At 35.1% G+C, this 24,521-nt stretch overlaps 1 protein-coding gene across 4 annotated transcripts; it reads right to left on the bottom strand.

Moving 5' to 3' along the window:
* Positions 1–170: 170 nt before the first annotated feature.
* On the bottom strand, positions 171–24,494 carry LOC110991645 (pecanex-like protein 1). Of its 4 annotated transcripts, none has more exons than XM_022257088.2 (26): positions 23,952–24,494; positions 23,395–23,561; positions 22,607–22,737; positions 18,026–22,434; positions 17,430–17,594; positions 16,909–17,053; positions 16,243–16,409; positions 15,657–15,813; positions 14,984–15,109; positions 14,467–14,583; positions 13,977–14,129; positions 13,097–13,293; positions 11,951–12,120; positions 11,643–11,801; positions 11,166–11,313; positions 10,002–10,153; positions 8,404–8,587; positions 7,955–8,124; positions 6,700–6,848; positions 5,957–6,070; positions 5,561–5,649; positions 4,824–4,946; positions 4,299–4,358; positions 3,857–3,990; positions 2,442–2,838; positions 171–1,625 (listed from the first exon to the last, which is right to left on the bottom strand). In XM_022257088.2, the coding sequence occupies exons 1-26, from the start codon at positions 24,102–24,104 to the stop codon at positions 1,485–1,487; spliced, it is 8,277 nt and encodes a 2,758-aa protein (XP_022112780.2). In that variant the 5' UTR covers positions 24,105–24,494; the 3' UTR covers positions 171–1,484. The 4 variants fall into 4 exon arrangements, with proteins under 4 accessions (XP_022112780.2, XP_022112782.2, XP_022112781.2 ...); XM_022257090.2 differs by having other exon boundaries at positions 3,878–3,990; XM_022257089.2 differs by having other exon boundaries at positions 22,607–22,719.
* Positions 24,495–24,521: the final 27 nt, after the last annotated feature.

Below are 24,521 nucleotides of genomic sequence, written 5' to 3'. Positions count from 1 at the left end.
ATTACTTAAGATGTAACGTGGAACATGGTTTAATGGTTGCAGCTCCTTACAAACGTTGTGTAAAACTAAAAAAAATGGCTATTAAAAAGAGAAGAAGAGTTTATTGCCAGTTCTTCTCTTCACTTCTACGCCCTTGATTTGAGAACTGGCAGTAAATGTAAAATTTGAAGCATTTAATGTATATTTATTTTTTGACGTTCACAAGTGTACATTATGTTACCTACATGAATACATGATTTTTGGTTTTTTAATATATTAGGATTATTATTTCTATTTGACGTAAAAACATCGCTGTGCGGCTGACTTACAATTTCTCTAACAATTCACATTTAAACATTTGAACCACGTTTTATTAAATAAAAAATTTATCCTTAATTAGCACATACATTTACATTATATACAGTATTTACATAAGCATGTATATACAATTAATCTTGAGAGCAATAAAGTTATTATTAAATCTTTTGTAGACTATTTAAAGTGTCTATGTCTTGGTACACGGGAAAATGGCTGCTTATCTAGTGAACTTACGAAATTTTTCAGTTCATAATAATAATTATTAAAGTTTCATGAACATTTTGCATTGGATTTTTTTCGTCAATAATCCTGTGTTTGTTGTTTACAAATACAACATACAAACCATAAAAATCACTTCAGCCGATCCATCTTGTATTTCTTAATACTTAAAACCCAAACCTGGTACGTATACGTATACGTATGCGTACTCGCACGCACGCTTCACTGTATTGATAAAAATTGTCCTATAATTTATAATTTTCATTTAAATAACTTAATTGCTCAAGACATCTTAATTTAACGATTCTGAATATAATACACTTTTAATACTATTAAAGTTATAGCCATTATTAATGTACAATCGCGTTGAAAACCAACTGTTTTAAGGCAATATTAAGATTTTACTATTTCAATTTTAACAGTACTCAGAGTCGCTATGTGTTAACGGTTACTTAAGGCATTTCGTATCAAATAGTTTAATCAGATGAAACAAGTTATTTATAAGATTGCATATTTAAATATTTGATTAATCTATTTAATGGACTATGAGTCAGATAGTTTGACGTTAATAAAATCAATACTGAACGATGACATCTTAAAAGCTGGTATTTTAACAGAGCCTTACACATTTTAATCATACTATGACATAGTATGCCATTGATATTTGAGCTAAAAATCTGGACTATTATCATATTAAACAAAAAAAAAAGTATTGTACAGAAAATCCCACCAAGAATTTTGTTTATACTAATAATAAATAAAACTTCATTTTAATGACGCAATACATATCATCACTAAAGACTAGTACAAATTTGGGTTATAAAGAAAACAAAAGCCATATCAAATTTGACTGTGTTAAAGTCGAATCCGAATTGTCTTAAATCACAAAGAGCACCGTAAAAACGTACTATAAACCTCAATTAGTTGAATCCTCTTGCGTTCCGAGGGTGACACGGGACATCCGTGACCTACACCTCATCTCCCAGGTCTTGAACGCAGGTCTCAGCGATGGGAACGAATTTCTCATCGATTTGAACGAGCAAAATGCTTTTGTCCACGTGAGATCTCAGTTTGGGGTCGCGATGATTTGGCGTCCATTTGTGTACGACCTGTCAAATGGAAACGGTTATAATAAACATCCTAGACGAAGAACAGTTATAAGAAACATGCATGTGAAGGACATGAGAAGATTTTAAAAACCATTTCTTATTAGTGACTATAATTTATTGAAAATTCATAATTTCAAGAAAACACTAAGTGGAACCATGATGAGAACTTGGAGAAACTGATCGTAGTTGGTAACACAGAAAGCAAAAGATCAGGTGGCCGTTCTCAAACCAGATGGACCGATCAAGTTAAAGACTCATCGTCTTCAAAGCTATACAGTTTCATAGGAGAAGCGCTGGACAGAAACCGGTGGAAGCAGATAGTTCGCTCTAGATGCTTCGTTGCTGACCACGACGCTCAGACATGAGCTGCCGACTAAAGAGAGAGAGAAGTGGAACCAGCTGTCCACTGACGTATTTCCAAACCAATTCGACTTAGGGTCCTTCAAGTAAAAGAGAGGTCCTTCAAAGGCCGGATACACACTTGCGAGGCTTCTGGCAATGTGAGTGTCCATTGTCTTAACTTCTTGTTTGTCATTTGTATAGTGCGTCTATTTATTAAGTCGCATTAACAATCCATTAGAAAAATTATTTAAAAAGTTTTTATTTGATGCACCTTTAGTGCATTCGGCTAAACTCTATTCGCAAAATAAATACTAAAAAGTCATAGAATTTGCTTTTATATTTATTTTTAAAACTAGAATTAATATATAGAGGCATTATCATTAGAAACCAATTCTCTTAAAATGCTATTCCTTTGAGGAAGTCTTTCCTTCCGGAGATTCGCCTAACCAATAGTAAAAAAAATATCATGCATACCAATCCATCCATTCCAGCCTGCGGGACCCAGCTGCCCCAGAAATTCCTCCCCCCCCTCTCCCGCTCATACTCCGATGGCCACAGGACATCTATCCTCCTGCCGAGATTAATGCAATCGTAGACGCCCAACGGCTCCAATATCAGCACCTTACTCCCGACACTGATATTTATCTTCACGTCGCTTTTGCCCGAATCAGACCTTTTGATTTTCGTCTTTATTTTCGACTCTTTCTTCTCTTTTTTAACATCTTTTTCCGAAAAATGCGTCTCCTTGAGCGGTATCGATTCGGGTTTCTCAATATAACGTCCAGTCAGTTCGCGGTAGCTCTCGCGTTCGTGGCGAATTTCTTTGCTTATTTTCGAGAGATCTTTCGATGTACCCTCGTTTATGAAGTACCTATGTGTATGGAATAAATTATATTACAAAGGAATTAGTAAATTAACCACAAAAGTTAACAAAATTTAAGTACCCACAAGATATATAAACATATATATTTATTCTTGTGTATATATATATTTTTATAACAATTTTAAGGTAACAAGGTTTTACAAGGGTGCAAAATCACCATTTTGAGATGAAAAATACGTTAAAAAATTAGATTATATGTATTATAAGCCCCAAGTTTTTACATTACGGTAGACAACTGTTTCATCATTTTTTTTCGTGTTTCCTCACGATATTTATCAACATCAAGCAAATATTTATGCACGAATGCATTGGTGGATGCCAGGGTTAGAACGCACAATTTAATTCGCACTTTAGCAGATATAATTTAAATTTTAAATGTGATCAATGTTAGTTTCATGCAATGGATATGAGATAAAAATGTTAGAAACTCTGACACAGCTGAAATAAAATACAAATAGATACTCTAGTCAATAACTTTTAAAATTCCCTGATTTTAACGAATACACTATATTTTTTGAAGTGAAATTTCTTTATCGGCGTTCGAAAAATTAACCGTCACATTTTTCGGTTACGCGTCACATGTTTCGGTTACGCGCCATCTTTTTCTTGTCATTACCACGATTGATTCGAAGAGATTCAAAGCCATTAATAACAAAAATATATGACGATAGTAATAATTCTATAATTCTATTACAATTAAGAAAATTGTAAATCTAATTATGTAAAAATTAAATAATTAATTTACAAAAAATATATATCTTAGAATTTATATTTAGTTTTTTTATTTAATTTATAAATTTTTTTCACACTTTTTTTAAAACCAGACCGGGTGGCAACTGATGTTAACTAATGCGAGTGCGTTGCCGGCTTTGTTGCGTGTCGATAAATCCTTAGGTTGTTTAATATAAAAGCTACTTGATTACTTTTAATTTATAATGAATTTCCATATTGTATAATTATTAACAATTTAAATCTGTATAGAATTTCAGCTAGATGATCGTGATACCTTTTAAACAGTGCGTCTTGCCTTGCGTTCCTATTCGCGATGATTTTGCAATCCGGCAACGAGACGTCGAGACCGCTACTCGTGCGCACGTCTTCTAACGACGAATCGCCACTGTGGCCTAGGTTTGACGACACCTGTATACATCAACAGACTATAATAATAATAAAGCCCATTTATTTCCAAAGACCTTAAATAATATTTTTATCTTATAACTATTCTTTATATATACTATAGTTTAGTTCACTCCATGCCTTTCTGCTCCAATCTTTACCAGCTACTTAAATTATCTTGCCTCAAAACTATTTTAAAATTGTTTAGGAATATATGTATTTTATTGATTTTTATCTTAGTCCACACAAAATTAAAGATTCAAAAAGCTAGTCTATTGTATTCTAAAGTGTCCTTTATTGTTAGTCTTATTTTAATTGATTTTAATATTTACCTTAGCGCTAGCTGCACGACGTGGTTGTTCCCGCCAACCTGACTCCCATCCCGTAGAACCCTACAATTAAATCATTCTGGTTACGCGGAATTCTGACAGTTTTCATTTTTTGACATGTCAGAAATGGCAAACTTTTTTGGCCGGTCACATTTTTCAATTACCATACGCGTCTGAACATCTGAGTCTATACATACATTTTATTTGTTAGTGAATGTATCCAATCTAGAAAGTGCCGTGCTCCACACTAAATGTGGTTTAACGGCGAATAATTTTAATTAATAATTAGGTCCTTCTTCATCACAAACAGTTAAAAACATACAAGTAATGATAACATTTTTTTTAATGTTTACTAATCCTGGAATTAGTTGGCAGTGATGCCATCTAAAGAATAAAATAAACTAATTAAAGTTAATTTCATCTATTGTTCCTCATATTTAAATATTTGTTATATTTGTCTCTAAAAAAGTCAAAATCTCAAAGCACGATGTCATTCGCTGGCTTTGTCTGTCTGTAAATGATTCCTACCTGGGCTTCATCGTGATGTTCGTCCCGATGTTGGGAGGCGAGGCGAGCGCTGTCGGACGCGGCGAGCAAACGAAACGACGCGGGCAACGCACGCTCGCGACGCATGCTCGTACGGTGACCGGGCTGGAATTGTTACACATTTATATAGTATTGTCTTTTATTAACATAGCTGACACACATTTTAAGAAAACACTTTTTCATCGGATTGAAATTATGTATAATTTAGTCGATGTAAACTCCGGAGAAGTAAATACAGATAATATAACTTTTTTAACAGCTGTGATACTTTTTGACATTCAACACCTTTTGTTACATCTTGTGACCATGCACGCTGTAAAGCACGAGAAACGTCGGATACATTTAAAATTATGTTAAATAATTATAAGTTTACAATACATAGCTTCAATCCGGTAATAAAAGTGTTTTCTTTAGAAATTTATACATTTCGAATCAATCAATCAACTTTTGAATTTTATATAAAATAAACAGTATAACGCACCGCTGCAAATTATTATATATTAATCAAACATTTCTAAGTAACAACAGTGACCATTATAATAATAATAAGCTTGAAGATGCCTATTTTTATCGGTCCTGTGCTATGGAGTGCCAATTTTTGCCAGCTAATCTTTTCAGATCATCTTTCCAGCGGGTCTCTTCTTCCGCCTCTTGCCTGGTGGTCCTTTCCATTGGGTATTCGTTTGGGCCACTTTCTATATTAAGTGTTTACAATATACCTGCGTCCGCGCACGCATATGCCTCTCCCTTCTGGCGCCGCGTTCTTCACTGCGTCGTCTAGGCTCGGTTTCTTGAGTATTTGCATATACTGGAAATGTACAATTAATATGATTAAATACTTTTCATTGGATTTTAAATCAAAATATACAGACAGACAGACATAACATTTATTACAAACAAAACACACACACATAACAATAAACAAAGAAAAATAAAATAAAATGAGATATCAAAAACAATAAAGAAAAATAATAGAGAAAAGGAGACTCACTTGATGTTAAGTGACACCGCCGCCCATGGACACTCGCACTGCCAGAAACCTCACAATAGCGTTGCCGGCCTTTCACGAGTTAGTTTTTTTAAGGCACCCTAGATAATTCCAACCCATAACATACCAGGTTCCTCTTGCGTCCTTTCATGCGAATGCTGTTCCCTCAAAAGACCAGCCAAAGAGGCCAGCGTTGACGACGTCGGTTTCCCCGCGCTCGAGAGACTACTTCGAGTGCCGCCTGAAAATACCGTCTTTAAAGATTAATGGTTAAGTTTAACTAATTCTTGAAAATAATTCTAAACGCTGTCCCTTTTCATTACAGCAAAAAATATGACAAAAAAACCAAAGACTATTTAAATGAGAAGAGTTCAAATATTCAGTGTTTATTTTTAAGAACGTTAAGATGTTCGTATACGTGATACGTAAACGGCATGAAAAACGTCCTTTACTTAATTTTATACTGTAATACTGCTGCTCATGGACATTCACATTGTCACAAGGCCCACGAGTGCGTAACCGGACTTTATTCATGTGGTCTTAGGGAGCATTCAAATATTACGTAACAAATTTGGAGGGGGATATGGGGTAAAACGTTACGATGCGGGGCGAGGATTGAATTATGCGTTACGAAGAAATACGCCGCGTTACATGGGGGGGGGACCAATAACCTGAAAACATTGCGTGACGTAATACTTGAACACTCGCTTATCGCAGTTATTAAACCTGCACAAGTATCACCTATTCTGTAACTTTCAACCTGCGATACCAATCTCAACATTCCTCTATATCCTTTCAATATTAAATAATCTGTATTTATTAGGATTCTGAGAATTACAGAGTACCGATGCTGATTGTACTCTCCCTCACCTAAATCTCCCCTATGCGAAGCCAACGAGGCCCTGGACGCCGCAGTTTGCGTATGGAGAGGTGGCCTCCTGCCCGCTTCTCCCCTTTCTGCGGCTGGAGCATCACACGCCGCGCCGCTGGAGCAGCCTTCGCCGCAACGTCGTCGTATGCTAGAAAAATAACACAACTATATTATTATTATATAATATTTTAAGGGAAGCAGTTAAGAGATCTGAACATTTAATTTATTTCTTTATTGACACGTCGTAGTACTTATAATAATGAAAATAAAACACAAATAACCCAATACATAAGAATTACAAGGGATGCAAAGCGTTCTCTTCCAGGCAACCCTAGTAAGAAAAGAAAAAATGAATAAAAGAACATTCTTGACATTTAAACCAGGCACAATACAAAATGTTAACATAAGATAATATTTTTTCTTAATTCTCTTATATTAACATCGTTAAATAATTCTTTATGAACAAGCATAAAATGTTTTAGTACATAAAATTTGTTTCATTGAAATAAAAACGTTTATTTGTTAAGATCCGTATCTTACAATCCAATTAGTTTCATTAATTATAAAAATCCGCACAATCCGCCATATATAAATAACTATGCGAATGTGTTATTAATTTTTATAATGTCAGATAATATAATACAAACATTAACATAATGTCATAATAATAGGAAAGATAAGTTAGTTAGTGTCAAACTTATAATCTAAATACTCGCCCATGCTATTAAGGAACCCTAATAATTTAATCACCTTCCTCTTGAAATAATTGCAGGTCAATGATCTATAACTTCTAGGAAGGTGATTAAATAGTTAAATAGTCATGGCATACCAATTTTTTACATACATTGTGGTGTATGCAGGTACCCACAGCCGAGGGATCTAACAGGGCTGTGGGTACCTGCATGCATGATTTCAAATAATATCCGAATTAATTAAATACAAAATGTGTTATATATATAAATCTCCTGTCACGATGTTTGTCCGCGTTGGACTCCTAAACTACTTAACCCATTTTAACAAAATTGGCACACCCTGAGCAGTCCTGTCCAACATAAGAGATTGATCTTTAATTTTAGTCGCATTTTTATTTTATTTCAAATTATTTGATACAATTCTAACAGATGGCGCTGTTTTAAAAAGTTCTCCTACCGTTTCCCTTGAATAGTTTACTACTATGTAATATAACAAAAACCTTAAACCACAGCAATGTTTGGCCGAGTGCACAGGTATATTATATAATAAAAACAAACTCACCGCCTCCATAGAGCCGTGACTTTATTCTTAATGGCGGTGACAGTGACGGCTCCGCCCACCAACGAGCAAAGCTGTTCCGACGTATCCGCGTACGAAGTCGTCAACGGCGACACGTATATCGGATAGCCTATCGGCTGATCGCACGACGAGTTTATTATGTTTCTGAGGGCCTGAAATAATATACATGTATCAAGTTAAAAATATTATAAAAGATGCCTCTTCAAAAAGTAGTTTTTTTTAAATGTATGTCGGTTTCAAGTAAAAGGTTAAAGAACTACATGCGAGAAGAAATAAAGAAACATTAAAATAAACATAATATTAAATATATATTAATATAATTTCATTTAATATACATTTTTTAATTGTATATGGATATTGTAATTTCATTTGATAAGTTTTGTTCGTAATTAAAATATGTGGTATAATAAAACTATTTTTATACTATTCACCTGTTTTGCATTCTGTATGGAGCCCCTCTCAGGATTCCGATTCCTCAAATAAACTAATTCTTGCTGCTGCCCCGCCCATAGTCCGCGTACGCACTCGCGATTCAATTTGATCACTCGAAAACCAAGATGGCGTTTATTCAACATAATAATCTTGTAGTCATCGTTGCCTTCGTCCATAACGTGCCTGAATTAAAACGGGTTTTAACGAACATTTATTAAACGAAAGAAAATATTTTATTAACTTTGTAAGCAATACAAGTTTTATGTGAAGATAACTAGCATATATGGTTGCAGCTTACAAACATTATGTAAAAAAAACTTGGCGATTAAAAAGAGTGGCGGAGAGTTTATTGCCAGTTCTTCTCTTCCGTTCTACACCCTTGATTTGAGAACTGGCAGTAAATGTAAAATTAAAATCATTTAATAAATATTTCTTTTTTTGAACTTCATAAGTGTACATTATGTTACCTATATGAATAAATGATTTTTTGTTTGTTTGTTTGTTTTATATCTAATGCTTTGATAAGTTAAGTCTTAATTACTCATCTGATGTTAAGTGATACCCCGTCGCCCATAGACAATACTAGAGACCTCGCGAGTGCGTTGCCGGCCTTTTGAGCATTGGTAGTGTTTAAATAAGATTAAGAATACTAAAAATATATTTTGAAAAACCAGTTTTTTAACAGATTATCTTATTTACTCCTTTCACTGTCCAAAGTATGGAATCTCTTAACAATTCATATCAGACGAGCTCAGTCTTTATATTTATTTATTTAATATTAAAAATATTCTTTTTGATCATTTTTCTTCCTCGTAATTATCTACTACTTATTTATATTAATTTTGACTCAATTAACTTTTGGACAAGCTTTTATATTTTTGTTTATACATATTATTATTTATATTTTTTTGCTATAGATTTTATTTAACTTAATTTTAGTTATAATAGTTACAATTTATTTTAAGTTTCTTTCACTTCTTGGACTTTGCCGTCTGTAGGTTTTTTTTATTGTTCCATATTAGGGTTTTTTTTATAGAACAGGGGGCAAACTGGCAGGAGGCTCACCTGATGAGGGTTGCCTAAAAGAAATCGCTTGTTAGCGATAAGGCCGCCCGTTGCCTAATAATTTACGTAACTCTGTTTTGTTTATTTTATATGTATGAATTTGTACATTATGGTAACTAAGTGTAAATATATAAATACATTTATTTGTAAACTTGAAAATTAAAGGTTTAATGTTTAAAGAACTTTATTTCTCATTACAAAAATATTTTATTTACATAAGAAACTTAATATTAATATGTATATATTATATACGAGCGAGATACACGTCGCCATTAGCCGTAACAATTTTAGTCAGCTATGTTCATTCTAACATGCATCTTTACTATTATATTGCGAATTTGAGATGGTAATTGATTAAATAATTGCACACCCTCATACCTAATAGATTTCTTCAAATAATTTGTACGCGGCTTCGGCAAGATAAGCAAACTCGCTCGACGAGTATTGCGTGTCGTTGTGTGTTTGATTTTTTTAAACGACAAGCAACTATGGATTGAGTTATTTAAATTTTTTTAAATTTAGGTTTCGGTACCTTAACGCCAGTAAATGTGGTGCTCCACGTAGAACGTTGTATCTCCAGGCAGGGGCAGCTTCGTGGCAGATCACGAGGCGCTGGGAGTGAGACACGATGGCAGAGTACAGGGCTGCACTGCTGCAGTATTCCTCGGGGAACATGAAGTGGTCCTGGAATCATAAAAGAATATTAACAACTGGAATGATGCGATGATATTTATTTTTGGAGTTGTAGTTAAAATGAATCACAAAATATGGTTAGTGCAAGGATGGAAGACGTTTGAACCTATTCAAGTAATTTTTATTTTATCCTTGAAATCTTGAGGCAATTTTTGAGAAAAAAATGAAAAGTTAAGTTTTATGTAGTACTTAGGTTTTTGTTTCATAGAAGAGAACAGTCTCCATGGACTAGAGTGGCAAAATATTCCATATACGTACGTAGTTAATAAAAGATAGGCAAAGTAAATAAATCATATTAAATCCAGTCCGAGCCAGCTAATCTAATATGTAAAATTCTTGTGTCACGGGGTTAGTAACCGAACTCCTCCGAAACGGCTCGACCCGTTCTCATGAAATTTTGTGTGCGTATTGGGTAGGTCTGAGAATAGAACAACATCTATTTTTCATCCCCCTAAATGTTAAGGCTAACCCCTAAATTTTTTTATTTATTTTCACAAACAAAACTTTTCGCTTTTATTTTTTTACGATACACCATACAAAAATACATGCAACCCTAAATTTTCACCCCTCTACAATCATCCCTTATGTTTTTTTGTTAATTATAAACTTGAATTTTTTGGCACAAAAACATGGCAAAACAACGTTTTCCGGGTCAGCTAGTGTATTATAAAATTCATCAATTCATAAAAACTAAATCACTCTGATTACATTAATAAAAAGACAGATATGACTATGTATCCAACATTAGATAAAACGTTATTGGAATGATTTTTTCAGTGCATAATTATTTCAAATATATAGAATAGGTAAACGGTAACGTGTTTAGTGATAACGCCATAGAAACTGGCAGAAAGCTCGCAAGTGCGTTGCCGACCTTTTAAGAATAGGGACGCTCTTATCTTAACCTTTAGTTTTGCAAACTGACTAATAGAGGAACGTGTAATTGTTATTAAAATATCAATGTCCATATTTAAGAATTATTATCAAGATATTTATTACTGACCTGATGCAACTTGAGGGCCATCCGTATAGCGGGCGCCAGAACGGAGTGAAGGAGGGACACGTCCGAGAAAACCCATTCGTCGCGTGCGCACGTTATTCGGAAGTCGCCTTTGAACAGCGAGTGTAGGCCGTACAAGAAGAACTCCACGCTGAAATTATTTTTATAGATATTATATATAAAGACAAATTGCATCATAAATAACTTAATTGTATATAAGCAAAATGAAACACATACATACATACATGTGTCAAAGATAAAAATAACATAATTTAAAAAAAAAATATGGAAATTTCTTACTTCCACTTAATTTATTATAAATATTTTATAAATCAAAATGTAATTATTTTACTATTAACATACATATTTTAATTCTTATTTAATTATAATATGTATATATTTTTAAATATTTTCTTGTATTTAAAGCATTTTCTTCTTCAACGTCTTTCTTGAACTACCTAAACAAATATTATATGTTACCTGGAAGCTGAAAGATGCTGAGCTGCAGCCAAGGCCCGTCTCCCCAATAAGCTGAGGGCGAAACACAGAGTCAGCAGAGAAGGATCTCGTCTCCAGGCCGCGCCGCGTCTCGCCCCGCAGTGCGCGATCCACTCCTGGTACACCGCTATGAATCTACTCCTGAAATTAACATCAACGATTCTGGTATATGTCCTTCACACCAAAAGTATGTAAAAGGCCGGCAACGCACTCGCGAGTCTTCTGCCAACAAGCTATGTTTTCCAGGAAATTATATGAAAAATTAATTTGAATGTGACAAAATTTCAAACCTAGTAATCCCACAGGCTCTGAAATCGTAGTCCTCATCGAGATTGACGTTGAAGATGGGATCCAGGTCGACAAAGGACCTCTCCGTCATCGGTCTGAGGGCCTCATTCAATTCTGCAGATGACAGCCATTCCTCCAACTTACTCGACTGTATCGTGTAGAAGATTATACTCTGGAAACAAATGAATACGTATTTTTTTATCTATTTTTTTTATTTCAAAGCTCTATAAATATCACAACTAATTTTAAACCGAAAGTGAACAAACCTATTGTATTAATATATTATAACTTTATGTTGAAGAATAAACTAAATTCTCTATAATAAAGTCCTTTAATGTAACGAGCTAGGTCTGGTCTATGGTATATCCATAGTTGCTGACCTCACACATTGAAATCGATTATCGATTCACATTTAAAATTGTATTTAGTGATTTTTTTAGTGATTTTTTTAGTCTGCCAAGCGTTGGCAAGCTTTTTATCAATAAAATAAATGTTTTGTTTCTGAGGTAACCTAACATTGTACTGAACGGAGGACGCGGGGCATATTTTAAGAAAACCTACAGAAGATCCGAGCAAACCACGAATACTGCAGACATCACTTATGAAATGTCAGAATTCTACGGAATTAAAAATGTTTAAAAATAGTTGTTGGCCTTAAGGGCCTTTACAGCAGGGCACTTAACAGGGCAGAATGGGCCTTTTCTCACGACTAGCACAAGAGCGTCTCCTGCGATTTTCGGACCTCGGATTGAAGCCATCGAGTCAATCGCCTGAAGGGCTGGACGAAATCTCGCTGGAGTGAGCGAGATAAGAAGTAAAGGTCAACGACTTCCCCGGTTAAGGCGGTTTTTAATCCGCTATCCATTGAGTAGTGGCTTCCTACTGGTGTTTTGGGTAATGTCTTGACATTACTATGCTTCTATGTGTGCGTTGCGTATACGCGTCTTAGCCGTAGTGTGTGTGTTTATACCAATTCGAGTCTGTCGCGTTACAGAACCTCATATATGATACGAGAGTAGGTAAAAATTTCTACTCATTCGTAATATTATTGAGTAGGTACATAATATTTTTACCCAAAACGCAAATTGTATAAATGCGTAAAAAACCTTAGGTAAAGTTGTAAATAATTGCGGGTAGTTCTAACTAACCTTAACATAATACGTGAGTAACACCTTCCTAAAGTCAAACACCTGGAGCATGGAGACCGCACTGTTATCCGTCACAGAGTATCCTTCCAGGACATATCTTGAGGTCGCCAACTGCCAGGCGAGCCAACGGAGGGTCCACCAGGAACCGGGGGATAGCACTCGACCCCCACAAACCCAGCGACCTCCACACACGCCATCTACAATTAAAGTAATGTAAAATTTCATAATGTAAAAAAAGGCCGGCAACGCACTCACGAGCCCTATGGCATCGAGAGTGTCCATGGGCGGTATCACTTAACATCAGGTGAGCCTCCTGCCCGTTTGCCCCCTGTTCTATAAAAAAAGAACAATCCAAAAACTGCTAAATTTCGTTTTAATCGCCAAGTTTTAAGTCATACAAATTATTTGAACCGGGGAAATCAATCACAAGGATTAAGATGACTTAAATAATTGTAAGATTTATAAAAAATGCTTGCGATTTCATTGTACAAACGAATACAATTTCCATATAAGGAGTGGATTATGTTCTGTAGTCTGGTTGGTTTTGATTTGTTTTATTGATCAAAAATATATATATTCACTTATATTACACATTTATTTGCAAAAACCCATAGGGCATAGATTCCTCTTGCAAACTAATTGGATATATTTAGTTCACATAAAAAATGTAAAATTTATTTTCTTTTTAATTTAAATATCTAGTAATTCGTAGACGCTTATATCTTATAAACTACTGAACTGGTTTTGATGATTTTATCGTTAGTTATACCTGAATTAAATCATCTTGACTTTTAATAATACAACAAGTAATAAATTAATTATAATTCATCTTATCTTATAAAAACTAATATTTTTTTATAGAAGCGAGATAAAATCTCACCACTATTCTCCTCTGGTCCTTCGGAAATAGCTTCAACTTCACGTTGCTGGCAATAAGTCCCGCGAAACTCCAGACCTCGGAGTTGGAAGGAGACCAGCCCATTTCCCATTTCCACAATATGCACGAGGCAGTTTAGATAATCGGATGCTAATACTGAAAAAAAATTTCATTAGCTATATAATTATATATATACATTTATAAGTATATGTTGGGGCATACATAATTAAGACTAGGAAATATTAATATTATATTACCATAACATCGCAGATATTTACACTAAATAACCTTTTTTTAAATAAGTATTTAAACCATCTTAAATGTTTTTTTAATAAAAGAATATCGAAGTTAAACGATTTTATCGAATCTACTCGATAATACAACAAAAAAATCAAAAATTCATGAGGGGTTTAAGACGCAGGCGCAGTTTTGACCAAGTTTATAACTTTCAAAGTGCGACAGTCATCCCTGGTGTGGTTTGAGGATATCTTACCAAAACAATCGCCTTGTTGGACAATACCCCATCTCCCAAGCATCAGATCTCCGCAGAGGTAGTGTTGTAGGGAACGTGTCAAATGCTCGTAGAATATTGAATTTAGGTTATTATCATCTGAAAAAAATGGAAATTTATTAAAAATGTATAAACAATTAAGAGTATTATTTTTATGTATTATTTCGACAGGAAGTTTTTTTTAAGTGAAACTGCTTTGATGAGGGTTAAAATTTTTACGGATGAAACGTCACGAACATGTGCAGCGTTTTTGACGAAGAAAAGGGAGAGAGCGATTGAGAGAGAGTGAGAAAGGGAGATTGAGAAACAATACACGCTATTGGTTAATATATGTCTAATTATGATTTTTGTAGTTTTTTTTACACACAAATACTTACTTATTTACAAAATAACTCAAAAATAATACGATTTTTAACTGTTACAATTTGGCGTAAATAAATTAAAAAATATTTTTTCTTTATTTATGAATATTTAAAAAAAATACTTTTAATCTACTCACCAGCCCCAAGATTCCTTTCAAGCTGTGACGATAGTCTCGTATTGCTTTGATCAACTCGCTTCGTGTTGTAATCTCTCTCCCAGAACTTAACAGGCCGAACGTATGATGTCATGAATATTGCGCTACCTGAAAAAATATTTACATCTTAAAGGCTCTATTTTTTATCATTTTCCGTTTCTTTAGACTTTTTTGAAATTAAAATCTAAAAAACATTACATTTACAGTTCAAAATATTTCCATTTTTCATGGTATTTACTTCTTTTTTGTATCAGCATGTATGTAGCTAAATAAATAAAAATTAACCACAAAATATATCTCAACGCTCGAAAACGGCTAGACAAATACGAGTATTTTTCTTTTCTTTTTTCCTTGAACACTAATGAGTGTTTTTAAAAGCGATAAGCGATTTGGTGTTTTTGTGCAATTGGAAAACTTGCACAAAAACACCAAAAAATTTTTTTTGAACCGAACGCAACAGTATCTATATAAACTGTTACTGTGTACTGTTGCGTATAAAATATATGTATGTATGGTGTTTTAAAGGTTTGCGGTAAAAATACAATAATATATAAAAATATAGACAAACTTGATCACATACAAATAAGATAGTTTAAACGCCTAAAGAGAATCAATAATGTTTATACACAGCCAAAAAGATATAATATATACATACCCAAAGCAGGAGTGAGTGGTGATGATAATAAAGCTGATAGCGCTGCTTGAAGAAACAACATCGCCGAATGAGGCACGGAAAATGGCTGCGCAAACGCATGAAACGCGCTACCCCAAGTTATCTGCCACGGGGCTATATAGGTCACAACGAATTGTACCTGAAAAACAAAAAAAAATTAAATAATTTAAAAAAAAAACTTAAGTTTTTCAAGTCGGATAAAAATTCTAAACTAGCCATATTAAGGATTATCAACCAAAGGTTCGTGTATTCGAATCTTGTTCAATAATGGATTATATTCACACTCGCTGTTTAAAGAAAACACTCCATGATTGACTTGATTCACTTCACTGTCTTTTTTTTTTATATTCTATTTTTTATAGTCTTTATTGTATAAACTGTATAAATTAAAACACGGAATTGCCCATGCGCGTATGACAACTTCTTTTATGATCTATGCCCTACTCCGACTCGAATCATGAGCAACTATTGCACATGCGCACTTATAGATTCTTATGAATATGTTTCATAAAGATGTTGAAATTTGTTTTATGTATACACACGTAAACATATGCTAGAAATATCTCACCTTCAACAAGAACTCATAGACTTTGTTAAAAATGATGGCCATGATGAAGTAATCCACTAAAAAAGTCTCCGATATGTTCTGAGCGCCAAGATCTAATTGAAAGAGAAGCACCGCAAACACGATGATTAGGTATTGACTTTCTGGGTCTGAATAGGCGTTTCTGAGACCTAGAAAAATAAAAACATCTTGAGGAATCCGGCTTGCTTTAGATCCAGGCGACAGCTTGTATCAGATATAGCCTACTTGCTTATAGATTGACAAATGATCATGAAACAGATATATGAGGCCCAGACCTCAAAAGCTTGCAGCGCCACTCATTTTTTTTAAAGTCATAAATATTTGTATGTTAAAAACGGTTAAACTCAAAAACTAACCAATTTCTATTCCAATACTGTTAGAATGGTTCCTATACGAGCCAATTTTTAAAAGCGTGGCGTTTAAATCGTTGGAGTTAGAGACAGAAATGTCACAAACATAGCTATTCAATTCCGTAGATATTTCGTTATTTCGCACATATTCTATGTACGCGACTTGTTAATTGTTAAAATAAAATCCTCTATAATTCAAATCACCGATTACCTTACTCATAACGTAGTCTATATTTATTTCAATAACAAAAATCTAGCAAAATATCAACGCGATAATGTCTATATTAACTGTACTCACATTTCAATGCGCATACGCTTATAATAAGCGCGCCCAACGCGTCTCCATACTTTTCAGCAATAGCGGGCGCGTCTTGCGTCGTTGCCGCAATCACCACCGCAGGAAATAACAAGTTCCGCTCGAGAAAACACACGTATACGAATATCTGAAAAGATACATAGACTTGACGTATGATCCATCATCGGACGTCAAGGCACAATACGAAATTCCACCCGTATTACCTCGACGTCCGTAGTTCCACAACTTAGTTTTAAGGCAGTTTTTCCCACTGAAGTGTGTCCGTATTAATTCGAATTAGGGTTCTTCAAGAAAAGAAGAAAAGAGCGTACCAATTCTTCTGGCCATCAGCGGCGGTAGCACTTACATCAGGTGAGTCTCCTGCCGATTGCCCAACTCCTTCCGCAAAGGCCGGCAACGCACCCACTAAAAATGGGTGTCTATGGGCTGCGATGACTGTCTCTTTTGGGCGTCCCGCAGGTTCGTTTGCCCCCTAATTATATATATATATAAAAATTACTGACCTTCTCAAAAATCATAAGCCGAGCTGGTTCTGTCACTTCGAACTGGGCGTATTCGTGTTGTTTTAACACCGGACCGGCTAGACAGAGCCATGGTTGCTGCTTGCGCAATTGTGGGGTTAGGTAGTGAAGAACCCAGCCTAGGCTTCCAGCTATTATCCATAAGACCTAGAAGTTTAATGGATTTAAATCATTTACTTCTATCCGACCGTTAACTTTTAAAAGGGTCCAAAATAATTTTAATTCGGCTAGATAGTCCATAGGTCAGGCTGTCTCGTCTCGTGTGATATTATTCAATAACTAAAAACTGCGACTGCATCATCTTTCACATCATCTTACAACACAGCCGAATTAGGTTTTACGTATTTAATCATTTTTATATAATATCTTTTTATTTAATAGTATATAGTATATAATAGTAGTAATATAATAGTATATAATGTCAATCTGATTGAACTACTTTACTGCGACACATATATATTTACGTACGCTGTAAAAATACGAAATAAATAGCGTGAATAAAAACTTCCGTGTCTCAAATATTTCAGCAAAACATATTAGAAATGAGTTATGTTTTTAAATAAACACAAAATACTCACTGTATTAAGCTGTGGCTTCAACGTAGTGAAGACGGTCGTACAGTGAAGTCCGAACACCAAAATACCCAGGAACGTACACACTATTACGTCATTCTTCAACCTTGCGTTAACCGTCTCTTGTAATTTCTTCGGCAATGGATCTTCCATATCCTCATCCGACTTATCCAATTCCGGCTTATTCGTATTGGAATTTAAAGTATTGGAATCGCGCGTCTTATCATCATTTTCAGTTGGCGGGTCCACTTTTAGAGACGTGGTGGAATTCGTCGTATCACCTTTAGGATCCAACTTCAATGAACTAACGCTGGACGCCTGGGAGCGTTTGTGTGTTCTCGAGATATTTGTTTCCGAACTAAAGTTTATTTTCGACGCAGAACTACCGACTGAGATCTGTTTTGAAATGTTACTTTCGGAATTATTCTTCTTCTCCTCTGTCAGGGTGTTAGGTTCAGTTTTATCGTTTTCAGGCGAACACTCCGGATTGTGTACTATATACAACTCTGGCGGTAGTAAGTGTTTCTTAATTAAATTCCATATAAGGGTGTAGTCGCTTGCGCTGCGACTCAAATGATACGCTATGGGCACTAGCAGTCCGCAAAATATCGATATTAGTATGTTATGTTTTTGATGCTGCGATTTTTTCCCTTCTATCAAGCCACTATAGGCGAAGCCATACAAAGTTCCTATAGCGGCTAGCGATCGCATCACACAATACACGGCAGCGCTCAAACTGCTAGTTGCGTTTCCTCCAAACACGTGCATGTCAATTTGTTCTAATAAGTACATAAGAAATGTATTGACCTGTGGAAACAACCCCAAACTAAACGCTAAAGGGAAAAATAATAGGAACTTCGATAAAATTTCTTGAACAACGTATAGACAATCTCGTTCATTTAATTCTAAACCATATATTGATAACGGTGTATCCGCGCTTCGTTTACTTCGCGTGTGATCGTCGTCAGTGAGATGACTACTCACAGCGCATAGTATTGCTGTACAAAGGCAAAAATAAACAGGCCGGGAGAACACAACCATTTTATTAAAACCGTGTACCGGCGACGCAGAATCTGGTTGAACACTTTTCAGTAACGAATATTGACTTCCAGCCATGATAAAACAAAACCAGAACGCGTATATATCCTTGTAAAATCCTAGATTTAAAACCATTGATCCCAAAACTGCGACCGCTATCGCCAGCATTATCGACACAAAAGTCTCTTTGAACGTTAAATTTCTATCAAATAAAGCTAATAACTTTAAGCGGTCCATTGTCACTTTAATTTCAAAAGTTTTGGAGAATTTAAATTTGTAGTAGCTCTTTGTTTTTGGCTTGTTGTTTTTTTTAATTTCGTCCATCATTTTACACAATTTACTAACATTTATTTGTTCATTTATTTCATCGTTTAACGATTGTATCAAACTCGGGAATTGCGCCTCATATTGAGAGTTCATTTGTTGCGCTCGCTGTTGATTCATTAAGAAATTTATATGCATACTAGGGAGTCCCATTCGATTCTGTCTTTCATTCTCAATCTCTTCCAGCAGACTGTCGGTGACATAAGCCACGGGCGACCTTGCTTGTTCTAAATGAGAATTGGTCCCACCATCAAACACATAGAACCTTTTATTAGTAGTATTTGTGTTTATTGGCACGATTGCAGACACATTATTATTACTTGATAGGAGTGGGTTATTGCTGCCTTGATTCGACGAACTATGGTCGACACTGTCACCACGTTTTGGTTTTGTATTTTCACTGGTTCCTGCTTCTGATTCTAAGGAACCGCAGCTTCCACCCGCTGTTTCCGTGTTATCATCCGGTTTGATTTCCTTAATTTTTGGTGCATCTTCATTTCCGGGCAACGGAATTGGAAGAGCTTGGGTTCGGGCGCATCCATTTTTATCGAAAGTATATGACATCCAGTTGCCATATTCATCCATAAAACAATGTATAGCCCCGTCTGTAGTATCATCGAATGACTTCGCGAAATGAACTGTACCGGAATTGCCTTGTTCTGTGATTGAAGGTTTATCTTTTTTTTCATCAATTTGTGAAGAATTATTTCGTTGCCTTGTAGAACGTTTTACTTTACGCACTCGATTTCTATGATTTCTATCCATTAAAGGTCGCAATCTTGGACCTTCTTCTGTAGGTTGGGTTTCAACTGGAGGAGTATTATTTTCATTACAGCACGGCATAAATTCTACTCTTGAATTGAGAAAGGCGGCTAATAATGGCATAGAAGTCGGAAGTAGGGTATTTGTGGATGTTTGTGCGACTTCTTCTATTGATCTTTTTCTGGTTTTGTGGGAACCGTCTCTTTCACTTCGTATACTTTGTCGATGGCTTCGCGAACGACAATCTTCTCTATTTGGCGGTGGCATTACGACAGTGTTTGCGTTTGTCGCAGCAAATAAACATTCTAATCCCTGTACTAAAGCAGCTTGAGCCTCAACAGCATCCATCAGTATCCTATCTTCATTTTGACTGTCTTCTTTTTCTTTCCTAGAATCTCGCTTCTTGTTCTCCTTTTGTGATGATGCTCGGGAACGCGCCATGTTTTTAATCTGCTTTGGTATTGCGCCTAAATTTTTTGGAACATTTGTGGACGTTTCTCCTAAAGCACCAAGTTTTTTACATCGTACTTCTTCAGTATAAACACTATCTTTGTACGGTATTTGTTTTGAATCTGTTTCTTCAAATAGCCATTCAATGCTATATACACTCTTTTCATCAGCGCTCTTGCTATCACAAGTAAGTTGCGACTCTTCCGTTTCCGGCGGATGTTTTTCAAAGTTATTTTCAACCTTTCTTTCCTCGCTACTACTGCTAGAATTCGAAATATCGTGGTCCCATACTTTTTTTTCTACTGGCTGCTTCTCTTCTGCTCTTTTTTCCGATTGATCACCTGTGTCATTTGATTCTAAACTAGATTTTTCTATTAGTAAATCTTTTGAACTTGCACTAGCTTTATCAAAATAATCTGCATTGTATTTACAATCACAAGGATGCCCCTGACGCTCAGGTCGGGTTTCTAATTTGGCGGATTTTTTCAGTCTTGTAGGCTTTTTTTCACTAGGGCAGCCCGAATGTTTTCCTACTTGGATTCGATCACAGGAATGTTTCTTGCAATCATGTTGATTTTTTGTACGTACTACGCGAACATCATTAGGTCTATCTAATAAGGGAGATCTCGAACCATTGTTCTCATAATCAGAATCACTAGAACGCATAGCAGATGATTGCTCTGCATCCCAGTCAAATCCTCTAAACTGTTTTTCATCTTCATAATCACTATAACTTTCACCACTGGAATCTAAGTCGGTTTCTTTTTGGGAAGTCTGCATTTCATCTGATATTTCCGCTATAGGATAAACAATTTCTGAGCCATAATTTAAATAGGGATAACTACATCCTTCACCATTTTCGTTCTTAGGGTATAAATTTAAGTGGGGACCACGGGTCAGACACTTGCTAGGGGGTGGTATAACTGCGCTTTTTGGATTTTTAAGCACTTGTCCACCAATGGTTTCGGCACTATTTGGATGTGGAGATAAATTGGAAACACTGGGGGGAGGGCAACCAATTTCTAAGGCAGCACTTTTTATTCTCCTAACACCAGGACTCTTACCCTTACTTTTATCAGTCTCAGCTGGTGCTTCTGCTTTAACCATCATATATTCACCTAACTCTACACTAGCAAAAAATCCTGTATCTGCATTATTAGAGTGTCTCCTCATATGTGAAACTAACTGCGCAGTTGAATTAAGAAGCGGCAACTGTATAGTGGACATAGTAGAGTTGGAATTTCTTCGCATATTTGATGATTGTGCGGTTGCAAGGGCCATAGCGGACTTGGTGCAACTTTCATCTGGATAATTTGTGTATCTTCGACGTTGTGCGAGTCTCTTCTTTGGTGAAGGTGGTCCTACACTAGGTTCTGAGTTGTCTCGTGAATCTGAACTCAGTTGTCTAGCAAATTTAGATTGATAGGGTTCTCCAACGGCCGCCTCGTCGCCGTCTAAGTAAAGCCATTCTTTAAAGAAATCCCTATTGCTGGAGCCTCGTCTGTGAGGGCACTCATGATAACGACGACTTACTTTAGCAAATGGGCCTTCATCTGTATTATGTACAGGTGGATTTTTATCACCTCTAGAATTTCTATGTTCTTCAGCAACCAGTTCATCAATTCTACCAGGTGCACCACGTCTACTTCTGATATCTCGCCTATGACTAGATTTTGATCTATTTCTTGTTGGACGAGATTTTGATGGTCCGGCATCTGCTGTCTGCGGAATACACAGGTCTGATTTAGTTGTAGCAACTGGGTCCAGCTGTTTGCCAGACATTGCACTATCTTCCATGCTAGATTCTGAACTATTCTTACGGTGAACATCCACTTTTAAATCTGAAATAAGACAACAATGTCTAAAATTGTTTTCTGTAGTAAAAGGTGATGTGTGTGGTTTCGTTAAAAATCATTTAGCGCTAAACAAATGCACCCTGCATTTGTACTTAAACCTGTCTAAGTTACTACTGAAATATTTTTCTAGTATTGGAAAAAGAAAAATACAACTTACCAATTGTGCTATTATTTGGTTTATGATAAGTTTCAAGGGAAGTAACAGAGTCATTGTCACTTGGAGGGACAGCTGCTGCACTTAAGGTTTGCATTTCCACACCCTCCTCTGGCCTGCGGGATTGCAGTAGACTAAACAATTGTGAGTATATTTAATACATGCAGCAAAGCCGGGTTAAAGCAAAGCTGAATCTAATCTACAACTACTTTTATATTATAACAAAATTGTAACTTATACTCGTAAAAAATATATTAATCTCATAATAATTATAATTAAGTAGTTAACATGAACTATACACTTAGAATGTAACAGAATGTGATTAGGTAAAAACATAATTTAAAAAATACAAAAATTTATTGACTCAAACCTTTGTCAAAATAAAACTTTAGAGCCATCATGGATTTAGTATATTAAGTACTGTGTAGGAATATTAAGTATTGACGTCAAACTACAACAACTACTCTACTAAGCTACAGCTAGGCATACATCTACTATGAAACCATTGTACTTAAGCAATAGAAGCATTTAAAGACTAATAACTTCTTAATATGACTTTGTCACATCATGATTTTACATGAAGTCAAGCTAGACAATTAATTCAGGCCATTAAACCATATATGTATTTATTATTATATATATTTATGTTTGTTTAAAACAAAGTGTACATTTTTTATACTTCATAATTTTCTATTGTTTGTCTGATTAGATAATGCTATATAAATATTCATACAGAGACATTGCAAAACTTTTTAATATACAAACTCTTATGAAGTATAAGGACCACTTACGCAGCATTCTCAGTAGGGTTGCCTGATTCATCTGTTGTTTCAACAACAATCAATTCCTTTGTATCATACATGTGGTGCAAGCCATGGTTTATTACCTTGAGTACAGTAAAGACCAAAGCCACTAGAACACAATAAACTGCCCAACCAACACTTGCTGGTGGAAAGTACTGCAACAAAAGGTTTAAAATTAACCATATGGAATGAAAGTAATAATGTAACATTTATTCACATACATATTTAAGACTGTTTAAAATTTTTACTAACATTCAGTTTACAATATATGTTTTTTTAATTATTCATAGTAAAAAAATATTGTGTCCTGTCATAATATACATTATTTACAAGACAATATTTATTTGTTACATTATTTGCAAAGGCTTCAGGTAGTAGAATGCTTTATGATTAATGACTTAGAACAGCAGCCACAAAACCAGTTTAATTTTTGTAAATTTATTAATAAAAACAAATGACTAATCGCGAGCTGCGGAAACCTTAAGAACATTGACCTGATTATTTGTTGTAATGAATGTTTCATCAAACACCGCAAAATTACTTACCAGGTATACGGAGAAGGGCAAGCAAAGGAGGAATAGCCATATGTACAAATGTACGGTGTTACAAAATAAGTTCTGATGAGGATCATAAAACCAACCCCCAGTTAAAGATGCCCATATACCCTGCCGTAATATCTCTAATGTTTGTGAACCCATTTTGATAACTAGAGACACATAATCACGTTTGACTGACTGTCTACACACACAAGACTATACGTATCACAATTTCAAACATAATTTCACATCAGCTCATGTCGAAAAGAAACTCTGTCCTCTTTACTGCCATTTTGTACGACGTTCATAGTTCACACAATAACAAAATTGCAGACATGTGTTTTACACAAATGCTTGCATAAAACTCATTCCGGGGGGTTACGATTATTTATATTCGAAAGGTTTGTCAAAGACACAACATTGTTTTAATTTTTAATGAGATTGTAATAAAATAACATAAAAACAGTCGACATTCCTACAAAACAACACTCGATTTGAATTTGATATTTGACTCGACACTCGACAGTTCATCTGAAAATGACATTCTCTTTGCCAAAATCATAATATAGTTTGACATTA

This window comes from Pieris rapae, chromosome 6 (assembly GCF_905147795.1).
Source record: "Pieris rapae chromosome 6, ilPieRapa1.1, whole genome shotgun sequence".
NCBI lineage: Eukaryota > Metazoa > Arthropoda > Insecta > Lepidoptera > Pieridae > Pieris > Pieris rapae.
Note: the sequence above shows the minus strand (reverse complement) of the source record. Positions and strands in the feature narration are given on the sequence as shown.